At 38.6% G+C, this 13438-nt stretch overlaps 1 protein-coding gene across 5 annotated transcripts in view; it reads right to left on the bottom strand.

The window, feature by feature from the left end:
* Nucleotides 1–951: 951 nt before the first annotated feature.
* The window catches only part of plekha5 (pleckstrin homology domain containing, family A member 5), a 105172-nt gene continuing 92685 nt past the window's right edge, over nucleotides 952–13438 (bottom strand). For 3 of the 5 annotated variants that reach the window (XM_055155668.1, XM_055155669.1, XM_055155672.1), the window contains 14 exons: nucleotides 12714–12776; nucleotides 12539–12619; nucleotides 11660–11809; nucleotides 10715–10816; nucleotides 9400–9558; nucleotides 8721–8861; nucleotides 7841–7961; nucleotides 7608–7723; nucleotides 6197–6418; nucleotides 5161–5316; nucleotides 4290–4423; nucleotides 3151–3293; nucleotides 2829–2922; nucleotides 952–2199 (listed from right to left, as the gene is read on the bottom strand). In XM_055155668.1, the coding sequence (XP_055011643.1) occupies nucleotides 2837–2922; nucleotides 3151–3293; nucleotides 4290–4423; nucleotides 5161–5316; nucleotides 6197–6418; nucleotides 7608–7723; nucleotides 7841–7961; nucleotides 8721–8861; nucleotides 9400–9558; nucleotides 10715–10816; nucleotides 11660–11809; nucleotides 12539–12619; nucleotides 12714–12776 (1674 nt within the window). In that variant the 3' untranslated portion in view covers nucleotides 952–2199; nucleotides 2829–2836. The remainder of the gene's footprint in view (nucleotides 2200–2828; nucleotides 2923–3150; nucleotides 3294–4289; nucleotides 4424–5160; nucleotides 5317–6196; nucleotides 6419–7607; nucleotides 7724–7840; nucleotides 7962–8720; nucleotides 8862–9399; nucleotides 9559–10714; nucleotides 10817–11659; nucleotides 11810–12538; nucleotides 12620–12713; nucleotides 12777–13438) is intronic. The other 2 variants (XM_055155670.1, XM_055155671.1) reach the window with 1 other exon arrangement.

Genomic DNA, 13438 nt, shown 5'->3' with positions numbered 1-13438 from the left:
CGGCTGAAAAATGTAAATCAAACACAATTTAGACGTCATATTATTACTGCTTACAGTCTTACTATAACATGGGCCATATAACCTAAATAAATATAAACTTTTATTTGTTATAAAGGTGCTATTGCAGAAGCGCTTTATTTTATATTTTACTCCAATATTCCATACTATTTAGCAGTCTAGAAATCTAAAATAAATAAATAACTTTTTATGTACTGGCAAAAAATGACCACAAGATGGAGCTATAGCTTTACAGTTAATCCAACCTCAAGCTCTGCGCAGTGTAGACCCTTTAAAGGTTTGTAAACAAATACATTCTGGTGGAGTGGAGGCAAAAGTGAAGTGGAACATAATGTGATTACAATGTTGAAACAGGGATTAACAGGAGATTATCAGAAAAAAAATACATCAAGGAGGGATTGGCAACACTCAGAGACATTTAAGTGATATCAGAGCCATATTTATTCTTAATAGTTAATTTAAGGAGATTATAATAGATACTATGAAAAAGCTTCTTATTAAGTAGCTCGCAGTAGGTTTTTTTTTATTTTTTTTAAATCTATGGATACTTTCCATCCTTTGGAATAGCTAAGCAAACCAACTAACTTTTCTACCTAGTAAATTCAAAATTTACTAGGTTTATTAGCATTTAGATGTGATGTCAGTTAATCCTTGAAAATGTGTAGTATTTTTAACAAACGATAGCCTATAACATTCAGATTTTCTAATATATTGTAAATAGTATTGCGCTTATCTGCCTCCATTAAGCGCTTACATCAATAAACCATTCACACGTACACATAAATAATAATACTAAAAGTCTATGCACACACTGGAGGCAAGGTGAGATAAGTGTCTTGCCCAAGGACACGACAACAGAATCCATTAGCTCTCCAAATTCATAAATATTAGTAGAAACTGTATAAAATATTAAAGACCTCAAGTCCACAGCTGTTTAAAGAACAAAAACATTTATTTAACATGATATAAAACAGATGGGATATGAACATTAGCAAATCATATCTTGAATGTAACCATAGAGTGGATACATCGCCCCATCCTGTTGCACAATTGTACATTATATACACTGTAAACCTCTGGTAATTACACTTTGTACACACAAAAGGAAGGCCTGGATTCACACACTTCTTATGTTATTGCTTCTTACATGTGCTAAGTACCTTTTCTCTTTAAATTTCCAGGGCATCAAACTGATAAGTTTTAAAATAGAACAGATTTTTCTTCCTTAAAGTTTAAATATATTCCTTTGCATTTTAAAAACAGTATAGACTATGTTCAAAACATTCAGATACTCTATTGGCCTGCAGAAAATCATTTTTAAATACTTACATACCAAATAACAGTCTGCAATAGTAATATATATGACACCTCCTTATTTATAATGGAGGCAGTTATGACTTTACACACTCTATTTGTAGTGAGTGTTTTGGTTTTTTACAGTGACTAGGGGAAATTATGACATATTTATCGACACAAATTTTAAAGCATAAATACTATAACGGCATCAGAAGCATGTGGGAAACGTTTAAACCAATCAAACTCAAATAAAACTCTCAAAACAGTCGCAATTCTGTCACAATAGAACGTAGTCCTTCATCCTCGTATAGAAATGTATATACATACAAAGTCAGATCATATTTTCAAACAGGAACGGAGAATATAAATAAATGAAACTGCATGAAGGATGGGGAAGGCTGTGGGTTATAGGGGGAGTAGTGTAGAGTTAAAGATGCACTATGTACGTTTTCTGGTAAAGGGCCTTTCAGTTGCTTGTTTCCATGGAGATGTTACTGCTTTACCTGCAATGTTCGAAAGAATGGTATTAAACTTGTCATTCTTCATAAAGGCAAAGAGTAGATGCCACCAGGCCAATTTACAGGTGAGATCTGTGAAGAGGCGACCCCACTCAGTCAGAATGCATGCTGTTGAAGGTGTTTTTGAGCAATAAAAACACCCATAATTGAATAAATGTATCTTATATAAGTTTAATACCATATTGAAGAACAGTACAGTCAAAGCAACCTGAAAAGTTACACAGTGTACCTTTAAATGAACAGTGTTAAAATAAGAGCTCTAGATGTCACAGTGGGCGAACAGCGGATGGTTCACTCTCTGTAAGCCACGGCCACGGTACTGAGGGCGAGCTTCATGTGTAGGTTTTAACTGAAGCCAGTGCCTGTGCTGCACAGAGAAGAAAACTCAAGTCAAATTCTGCTTACATTTATAAATCATCAGTAGACAAGGCATGCATAAACACATAAACAGTTTGAGTACTGTGGCGTCAAAGTGATTAGATTCAAGTAAATTGTGTACCTAATAATTTGTTTTTGTAATAATGTTTGAGTAAAAAATATAAACAAGTGTAAAGTAGAATGAATCTGCTCAAACATATGTACTTCTAATGCTACCATCACTACTACTACTAATAATAGTACCATAATATGATGACTACTACTTTAAATAGTTAGTGTTGGCAATTTTTTACTCCGAAATATAGATTAAAAGCGCAGTCTGTAACTTTTGTTGTGGAGGCAGCTGTCTCCATTGAGGTGTTATTGCATTTTTGTCACTTATAGAAATTAATTAAATAAATGTAGACTTATTTGTTTACACCTCTGTCCAAACATTCCAACTAGTAAAACAATAGTATTTCAAATAAAATTTCAAATTTCCATGCTCAAAATGTATCTTGGTTAACATGCATTTTTCATCCTATTCATCTATTTATTTATTTTTTTTCTATTCAGACTTGCACAGGACATATTTACAACACAAGATAGTGAGTAGTGGCAGATAATGAAGTCCCTTACTGGTGTTATTACACACACATGAAGTGAGACCCATCTATGAGCTGAGGGGGTGAGTTAGGAGACTGGGGTGGGGAGGAGGAAGACAGGCTCCTCACTGCAACAAAATAAAGCAACACTCAGGCACATGGAAATCAACAAGTACATTCACAAACCAAACTACTAATTAAATGAGCAAACAACTTAAAATAGAAAAAGAAAGTTGCTAAAAAAATACTACAGTGAGTTAAAGTTGTAAAAGAACTGTGTGACAGCTTGAACAATGGGAGCAGCGGCACAGCATTCAGATAAAACACAATGCAAGGTGTGTGTCTCTAGGGAATACCTGCTACAAGTTTGCTGCGTTTCGAGGCTTCGGCTGCGATTTCATAAGAGATATTAATCATTTTTTCCTTCTCCTGGATCGTCACCTCCTCCTCTGTCACATCCTCTGGGCTTAGAGCGAGACTCGGCAGCACATTTTGCATGCTGTAAGAACAAGCACAACAAAAAAGTTTTCTGTCATTTGCTGTGACCAAGATTAATTATAAAAAGAGTTTACTCCAGGACAAAATTCTATCAAGCAGATGACATTTGAAGTAAAATGTCGTCTGAGAGATAAAAAATGAACTTTAAATTAATCATAAGACAATCTGCTTTGAAAACACAGGCAGGATATTTTATTTCCCAATGTTGACGTTTGGCCTCACGATGATTACAATGTAAATGAGATGGAACAGATTGAATATTTATTGGGGGGTTAAAATGGATTGTGAGTACCGTAACTTTTCTTTGCACTAGTGGGGAAATTGTTGTTATTTTTTGGTTATACAATAAGATTTGAGCTGTTGAGGTCTGAATAAATAAATCCTAATGGTGTTTGAGGAGTCAGGGTTACTTGCAAAATCTATGGGGCTAGGCTCATCCAGCATTTTCGCGACAGTGCATCCTGAGCATAATGGCAAAATTCACACCTCATCATGTTCCAACCGCCTGCCCTCAAATGAAAAGGCGTCTGTCTAACTAAAGGTTTTTGACGCAATTTTGACACTGCGGTGTGAATGTAGCATATGACTCATTATAGATACTAACGATGAACTAAAATGATTCATTCACATTTTTTACTTGCAGCTCAGTTTTTTGATGATAGTGTAGGTTTAGACTATTTAGAGTTATCCTGCAATGGCACAAAGTAGTTTCAATATTATCTGATTAAAATATGTTGTGTATGAATATGTTCTGTGATAATATTTCACACTTCAAAACATGATATTGTGACAGGTCTAGTTGAAGTCCTGCCATGACCCCAAACTTACCTTTCACTTATGAAGAGAATTTCATGCATGACAGCTAAGGGAAATATCAGTGCTCTGCTCCACAGATAGGCCCTTCACAGAGGCTGCTTCTCAGATATCAAAGGCGGTCTCAAGCAGAGGGAGGCTGTCTACACCCGTAGGAGTCAGTGGACGGGCCAATAGTGTTTACCTGTTTTTGGCGATGAGGGCTTTGATGCGGTCCACTTTCCTCTGCTTATCTGCCTCCTGCTCTGGACTCAGCGCCTCTTCTGGCTCCAGCTCCACGTATCGCTCGGGAATCAACACTTTATCGGGCACAGAAAGCTGCAAGAGACACACAGAATAATAATAGTGGGATTCATAACAAATGCTACAGTCACTATTACTGGGGCCTATTCATGTGAAAAAACTGACACAAAGTTTAACATATCCCTATCAGCTTAAATGAACACAAGTTTGTGGAGAAAAACTCAAAAAACTCAACTAACCCCCCCGATGACAAGACTCCTAAATTAAAGTACAGCTGTCACTGAGTTCACAAATTAACTTTTATAAAAAAAATTACAACAAAATATTGAGGTGGTGTAATCCTTTATTCGTCCATGAGTGGTCCATGGTAAAAAAGGTTTCAGAGGTAGTCATGTGGACACTGTTTTTGAGATCAAGAAACTGCCCTGCCCTTGAGGTTAGCTTCTGGCTGGGAGCCGAAATGTCTAGATTTCAAAAACAGTGTCCAGATGACTACATCAGAAACCTTTTCTACAACAAAATAATGATTTGTTGTACTTTTATGATGATTATGTAAACAGATTTCCATAAAAAAAGAAAAGAATCTTTTAAGAAATACCTGTCAATACACCGGGAAATTTTACTGAAGCAATATGTGCAAACATACCCCAACTTCAACAGTAAATACCACAGAGACCAGTGCATACCAATACTGTCTGCAGTTACTTGAGGCTCTTTCATATCCTTTGTTTTTACCTTGTGTTTTTCTCAGAATGACAGGTTACATAACAAAGACTTGTTATTGTAGTGCTAAGATTGCTAAGCTCCCTTACCTCTCTGTCCACATTGAAGTGCTGAGTGAGAGAGGCTTCTTTGAGGCGGGCTATCTCCTCTGCAGGGGTCTCTTGCTCCCTGTCCTCCTCCTGCTGTCTCAGAGAAGCCTCCAGCTCCTGAATATCACAGCTCACCACATCATCCCTGCGCCGCCACTGGAGACAAGACAGAAAAAAACATCAAGAGAATATGTAGAATATGTACAAGCCGTGAGTAGGTTTCAGATGAAATCCCAACACTTCATATGATGTTGTGAGATACAGGTATAATTCATATTGTTAATCAAATTTTTGATTGTAGTATGGTGAGATCATGGTTATTGTATGTTTTACATCAATCACTGACAAATGTGTCCTCTGCAGGCCTGGTCATAACAACAGGCCTAGACAAACTAACTACCCTATTGTCCATTTGTTAAGGTCATGTTGCATTATTTGTGTATTTTTCTTTCTGATATTTATTTTGTACAGTACAAATACAGTACATTAAAAATAAGGTTAAGGTTTATAGTTCCTGTACGGAAAGTGTCCTCTGCATTTGACCCATCCTTCAATGCCACTGGGGCATCTCCTCAGGGAGCAGTGAGCAAGAGACCCATCTCCAGAACCTTGGAGGAGTCTACCTGTTTTGCTTGTTTTGGGTTGGAGCTGGCAGTGCGTATAACAAAATTCAGTTATTTCTGATCTTCAGTGATTATGCTTAAGTCGATTTAATTGAGAGGCCCCCAGCCAATACTGTTAGCAAAAGCATAAGAGGAAGGAAGAAATTTAGCATTTTTTGTGTGTTAAATGGCAATTATTAACAGTCTGTATTGTTCATGTTCAGGAAAGACATTTAAGTTTTTTAATAAGACAAAATAAGGTCTACCAATCAAAAATGGTCACTGATCAATATGGTTTTAAAAAATAATTTCAGCCCTAAATCAATATTTATGAATAACATTCACGCATAGGAAAACAGTCTAAATAAACAGCTTGTTCACAGCACTTGGAGCTCACAGCATCTCTGTATAACACTCGGACACTGGCTGGATACCTGCGCGTTGCGGACATGGTTTTCTTTAGTGAAGGACTGGCTGCGTGTGGGTGTGCTCTCCTGGCTGCCTCCCGTACACCGCATACTCTGACTCTTCTTTTTCCCTTGCAGCGCCGCCTGCTGGTGACGCCTGATCCTCTCCAGCTGCTCCTCCACACTCATCCTGGGCCGCCCACTGTCACCCGTATTGAGCTGCTGCTCCACTGCACTGCGTGGACGCTCCTGTTGGGTAAAGAGGGAGATATATATTAAAATATGAATACTTAATATGATTGATTTGTGCAATTTTGGTGTTTATTTTTATAAGTGAGGTGCAACAAAATCTTTCCAAAAAATAACAATCTAGACCAGGTCACAAAGTTAAAGGTGCACTATACATCTTTTCTGGTGAGAGGGTCTACCACTGGTTATCCCAATGGAGATAGTATTGTTTTACCTAACATATTCCACAGTATGGCTTTAAACATGTGGTACCTATCTCCATGGTTACAAAAAAAGTAACACCACCAGGCCAAGTTACTTGTCTCTGGAGAGGTGAGGTGCTTTTCAAGATATTTTCTTAATAATAATTGAATAAAATAAATGACAGATAGATAATTTCAATGCCATACAATAAAATCTCCATGAAAAGAAGCAGGTGACCAAAACGCTACCAGAAAAGTTATATAGTACACCTTTAACAGAGTTTCAAGAATTACTGTAAAAATTGTTACTTTGTAAAAATGGTAATAAAACTGACCAGACTGTCAGCGCTGTCTGACCTCTATGCCCCTTACTTTATTTTTAAACCAAGTCAATTTCAGTCGGCCACAACCTACAAGGAGTGCCCAGCTGATTTGTGAATTTATTTATACACTGTTTTGAAGTAATTACCCTAAATATAGGCAGTCTTAAAAGAGGCACACCCTGTGGTTCGCTAATAACACAGGCACTCTGAAAAGTTGATAGAAACTGAGGCTGGAAACTGTAAACCAACCGTAGCAATTTTATTATAGCCTGGGTTTAGCATGTGAGTCACACCCAGACCATGTCACTAGTGGATCTGTTTTATACAAGTTTTAAAGCATTTTAAGTAAAACGTGTACTAGGGCTCAGCAATGAAAAAACACACAAAAAACAAAACGCTTGTCAGCTTCCAGAAAACTAGACAGAAAGCCTTAAATATGAACTGACAAACTATCAGAACAAGTAAATTTCAGAACATGTTTGTACAGATCTAAACAAAAGAGCAAGAATTCTGATGCAGCATAACACAGGACATTTTGTAACTTTGTACTTCAAAAATTGCAGCGTTTGCGATTAATCTTGCAGCCATTAAGTGTACTTACTTTAAATGCATCTGATATAAGACAAAAGCATAAATAATAATTTATCTAGATTTACATTTTTTTATGATTTATCTAAAACTCACTGTTCTTGAGTCTGGCCTTTTTCCTTTCCTCAGTGTTACATAGGAGGCGATGGAGGAGGAATCGGGCACAGGAGACTTGGTCCTAGGAGGGACGATGCCAACCGGGTAGGACATCCCTAAAAAAAGCAAAATATTTAGTTTAAAACAAATAGCTGCTAAATGGATTTGTTACGCAGTATTTAACAATTACTCCACTCAATAAAACCAATGGGGCATTAGGGGAATAGAGGCACCTTTGTTTCCGGAGTGGTCTCTCTCAGATGGGTGCTCAGACCGGTCCTCTCCGTTGCTCTCATCCACCTCAGTCACTGTGGTGAGTTCAGGTTCACTTTTGTACAGTCGGTAATCTGTACCCTGTCAACATAAGGTTATAATGAGACTCACTATATGCTGCAAAAATATAATTTAGTGTAACACTATTTATCCTGTCTGGTCAAGGGTCCGCCCACCTGCTTGTTTCAATGGGGATGTTATTGCTTTGCCTAGAATTGTTCACAAAATCATATTAAACTTAATTAATTAAATGTCTACGAAAATACCTTAAAAAGACCATTCTTACTGTGAATGTGCTCGCTTCTCTACAAATCTGACCTGTAACCTGTGACACCTTTTTGGCTGTTTAACATTCTAGGCAAAACCTTTCTGAACATTTTCATTTCCAGAGAATTAGGTGGCGGACCCTTCACTGAAAGTTACATAGTACACCTATCCATGAGTTACAAAATGACGAAACATTAGCACTAATGTCATAAACAATTTGAAACAAAATATTTTATCTTCTGAATGGGGAAAAAGAGCTCTAAAGGTTGGATGTAACAGCAAACTGAAACCCATGAATGTAGCATAAAAAACTGGTTATTTTTTAAACCAAAACATGCATGCAACTTTTACATGACTTTTACATGAGAAAATGCATACAAAAGTCAAAACAGCAAAACTGGTCACACTGAGAAAAAAAATATATATATATGGGAAAGACTTCCAGAGGCTCTGATCATGAAAATAAAAAAGGACAATCCAAAGTATAATGCCAAACTGAAAAGTGAAAGCGTTAACAAGGGGCCAGTGGGTAGTGATGACAGCTGAGGGCAGGGTGGACCTTAGGGGGCTTACAGCGTGCGTGCCATTCCTGTGCGGGGCCTTCCTGTCCTCGGGCCGGTGTAGGGAGCGAGTGGAGGGCACAGGGGTGGAAGGGTTGGGCTCGTAGGACTGAGGGAGGGGTGGCCGGGGGGGCACCGAGTCCTCCTCCTCCTCCTGGGGATTACACAGGGATGACAGGGAGCATGGTGACACATTGTGCCACACGCTAGGGGCAACCATCTGCTACAACAAAGCTCTGAGCAGTGTGCACCAATCCTAGCAAATCAGCTGATTAGAGAGACTGACATCCAGGCAAAACAACAGCCAACCTTGTGTAGGTCAGTTACTTTAGTCATAATGAGTATGAGCGTGTAATTGTATCACATAGGTCTTTAGGAGATACAATTTAAGGGGAAAAAAATCTACTTTAGAATTTGCCCTTAGGTCAAAGCTTGTAATCTTTCCAGATACATGGGGTATTCTAGGCCTCAAGTTTGTGGACACAATCACTAACAACATTTGGCAAAGTTCAATCACAGCATATTTTTCCATTTCTGTTCAGTAGTTTTGGCTGGTGTCCTCCATAGGAGTTTTTAACATTCTTGAAGACAAAGCTATTTCTGTATTAAAAAGTTATTTCTCAAACAATTCCAACTTAGTGGCTGTAACTTTGGCTTTTCAGTAAAATCCCACATATTTACTGATAACCCACCTCATTTTTGTGCTTGCCGAAGTTGTTCTTGGCTCCGTGGACGCCCGTGCCGTCAGCCACACTTCTCTGAGCCTTTTGTTTGTTGAGCGCCTCAATCACATCTTGAATCCTCCACAGCTCCTTCTGAATGTGCACATGCTCCTGACTTGGGGGCTCCATCTGAATAAATACACCACATACGCATCCATAAATAAAGTTTCCTCTTATGTAACTTTATAAGGCAAAGATCTGAATACCAGGTGAATATGTGCGGTAGGTACGTAGAAAACACTGTGTGGAAGAAAAACGGTGTATGATAATAATTTAAAAATATGAATTATTTAGACAATGGAGTGTGATTTTCAACATTATTGGTTGAGCGGTCAGATCCACAAAGTTGACACTGTGAATCCAGCTCCCACAGACGGATACTGTCATTTTGTCCTCGGGCAAAACACTTAACCCCGCTCACCACCAGTGTCTCTGTGTTTGAAAGTGTGTGAATAGGTGAGTGGTTCCTTGAAGAAAAGCGCTTTGAGTGCCTGGAAGGTTGAAAAGTGCTATATAAATGCAACCATTTATTTACTTTATTTTATATTACCGTGTGGTCTTATATCTGTGTACTCCCTCATTTGTCCAGGGTTAGGTAGGTAGATTCCAGTGCTTTTATACTTGTTCTGATACAGCTCAAGATAATTCCAAAGCTACTCCGGAAAGATTCATTTCTGTCCTGTGAATGTGACTTTTTTAGTATAGATACCTGCTCATTGACATCCCATACAAAGTGCTTATATTGCAAAATAATAACTTTAATGCTTTAATTTAATGCTACGCTGTGGAACATTCCGGGCAAACCAATTACATCTTCATGGAGACAAACAAGTGACGAACCATCCATCAGAAACAGTTACATACATACATGCACCTTTAAAGAGCACATATTACACGTTTGTCTACTATATAAAATGTGATTTCTTTTTTTTTTGACTAGAAAGCTTAGTACTTGCACACACTTGAACAAGCTCTCCACCTCCACACTTTTTTCCATTATGAAAGGCACAGATAAAACAGAGTTAATTAAGAAGACCTGCGCCATAATTCCTGTGTCGTCAGTTGTCAGGTTTCTTTGAATTCTCTGTTACTCCTCCGCACAGTGCATTTGAGGCCACCAAACGCGCTCGCAAACATAAAAAAATGCTTTGCCTGACACATTTCTCTCCTGAGTGTTGATGACTGTTTTGCGTATTTTCAGGTGTTTGTGAGAATTCTAAGCATTTGCATTCCAAGTATAAATGGAAAAGATTTAAGTAGTTAGGTATAGAGAGAGTTATAGTACCTGAGGGCTCCCGAGTGCTTCGAGCTGCTCCAGCAGACTGCTCTTCGCCTGAACCACCTCTGCCTCCAGTCTGTCGTATTCTTTCCAGGACCGCTCCAACTCCTGGAGAGAGAAAGGTAGACTCATGAATCACAGCATGAGAGATATACTGATGCTCACTGTGTAGGTGGTAAAAGTTTAAAAGTTTTAAACAAAATTGATGTCACAGAAACATAGATCTGATGTACTGATGTACCAAAGATCTGATGATCTTTGGCTGAGGGATTAGATCATGATCATATTGGTGTTGAGTATTTCCTGACTGATGTAGGCCAAGGACATCTCATAATGTTTGAATTTTCATTCACACAAAGCTGCTCAATAGTTACCTGCAGCATAAATATTTACAAACCACAATTTGATCCATTTTGTAATAAGTTAAAATGTGTTTTCTGGGGGGAAAAAGGCACTTCACTGGTATTTGTTAATATCGATTATTAACTGATACTTCAAGCCACTATATCGACACCGGCACTGGAGCTGAAAAAGTTCCAATCACTATTAAGTTTATCTCTGGCTTTTCCCTTAAAAGAATGTTCTTCCTGGTTTACTGATCTTATAACTATGAGGTAATAATAGGAACATTTTAGAAGCAAATAAAAGTAATTTAAGGTCAATCTATTCTCCACAACATAACCCTGGTTACATTGCAACATAATTGTTTTTCGTGCGATATCAATTATTGCGTAAATTTTTGCAATATATTACACAGTCCTAACCTCTGTTATTTAACATTGTGACATCCCTAGTCCTGATTTTCTAGTTAAGACTTTGTGTAATCCTGGTTCTCTGCTGTACCCTCCTGCTTTAGCATGTGGTTTTTGATCTGTACAGTATAGCGTGAGTAACTTTATGTGGTCCCTGCACTAGATAAATGGTAAAGGAGATGATGTAAGCGTTACTGACCGTGCTGACTCGGGACAGTTCTCGGCAGGTGCTGAGGAGGCCACTCTGCAGTAAGTCTCTCTGCTGGATGACACTCTGCAGAGCTGTGGGGTTATCTGAGCCCATCTCGATCTCCTGACTGGCCGACAGCAGCGCCGTCTCCAGGGTGTGCTAGAGGAGAATATATAACATCAGAAACACACGCGAGCTACACACAGACATTTATCACTGCAACCTTCAGCTTTGGCTAACTTAAGTATAAGGGCTAAGCGAACCGAAGGAAGGGACTATTAAACTTTTCAAGGCTGCAGCCCTGTTAAACTGAAAGTGAGTTATGTACGACGGTAGCTAAGCAAAACACAGCATACACAGCATTTTGTATAGCGCTTGGAAGCTCCTATAAAGTCCACAATTTCTATTACATATGGGTGTTGTCTGAATTGGTAAAAATATTCATGGATTTTAGCTTCCTGTTCCTGTGTTCACAAAAAATATATTAAAAACAAATTCACAGCGAGAAAACACACAGAATTACCATATTTATCTTCAAGTTCCTGTAATATACAACATTTTAAAGAGTTTTCCCCCTTCAAACTATATAATATTTTGTCGCTATGGCAATGGTCCTAATTTTTTTTTATCATGAAACTGGGAAAATGTGTGAATGTTTTTGCAAAAGTGTTAAATATATTGATCTTAATTGTGTTTTAGTAAAATGAGTAGTCTAACCTGACACCTGTGCATGTTTATGACTTGATAAAAAGCAAAAAATAGAGTAGAAAGTACACTAAATAATGTGTAGCGGTTCACTAAACAACCATGCCACTGTAGCTCATTCCTCATGCTCTGTGGGTCTTTCATGTTGGAGGCAGTTGTGACAGATGTGCTGTGGTTAGTCACCTTCTCTCTGTACAGCTGCTGCAGTTTGCTCTCCTGAGTCTTCACCACTTTGTCCTGCTCACACAGTCTGCTCAGTCTGGCCTGCGGAGGGAACGGACCAATAGTCACCATCCGCTATGCAAAAACAAGTCCGGGTTAAGTCATGTGTGAAATCTGTGTCTGTGTGTGCGCTTACGTCAATGTCCAGCTCTTGTGGCGCTGGGGTGTAGACCTGCTCCCTGTAGTCATCTGGACTTAACTGTGGAGAAGTAGACAATATTAGGGTAAAATACAGACTTACAGATTTGCAATGCAACTTTTTTGGTGAGGGGTTGGGCACCTGCTCGTCTCCATAGAGATGCTGTTGCTTTGCCTGAAATGTTCTAGCACAGACTGTATATAAATGGACATAACTAATGTGATAGGCCCCGTGTTCCAAATAGGAAGTTGGCATGTGGGCTCTTCCGGCTCCTTCTGACCCTCGCTCCCATTGGCTCACATTGGAATATTGTCACCATTTTCTCTGTAACTGCTGCTGTGAGACTTGTCATTTTGGTCTTAAAATGTTCCTACAATGGTCCTGGTGTATTTGTTTTTTTTTCACCATTCCGTTAAAAAACCCTAGTCATAATATACAGCCTGGCCTGAAATTCACTCCTATAGCCAATCATCTGAGCGGAGCTGAACACTATGGGTGACTTCACACTCACTTAGTCCACTTTTTTATACAGTCTATGTGTTCTCCTTAGCATTTATCTCATTTCAGGTTACATTACACTTATTGTGTCTGTCGCCACTCCACAGAACTGTAGCATGGACGGATGCTTGTTGCCGTGAAGCTAAATATGTTTAATGCCATATTGAAGAACATTCAAGGAAAAGCAATAACATCTCCATGGCGATAGACAGGTGGTGGACCCT

Source organism: Boleophthalmus pectinirostris, unplaced genomic scaffold, assembly GCF_026225935.1.
Source record: "Boleophthalmus pectinirostris isolate CB_2022bp ecotype Guang Dong unplaced genomic scaffold, ASM2622593v1 HiC_scaffold_2, whole genome shotgun sequence".
NCBI classification, from domain to species: domain Eukaryota; kingdom Metazoa; phylum Chordata; class Actinopteri; order Gobiiformes; family Gobiidae; genus Boleophthalmus; species Boleophthalmus pectinirostris.
Note: the sequence above shows the minus strand (reverse complement) of the source record. Positions and strands in the feature narration are given on the sequence as shown.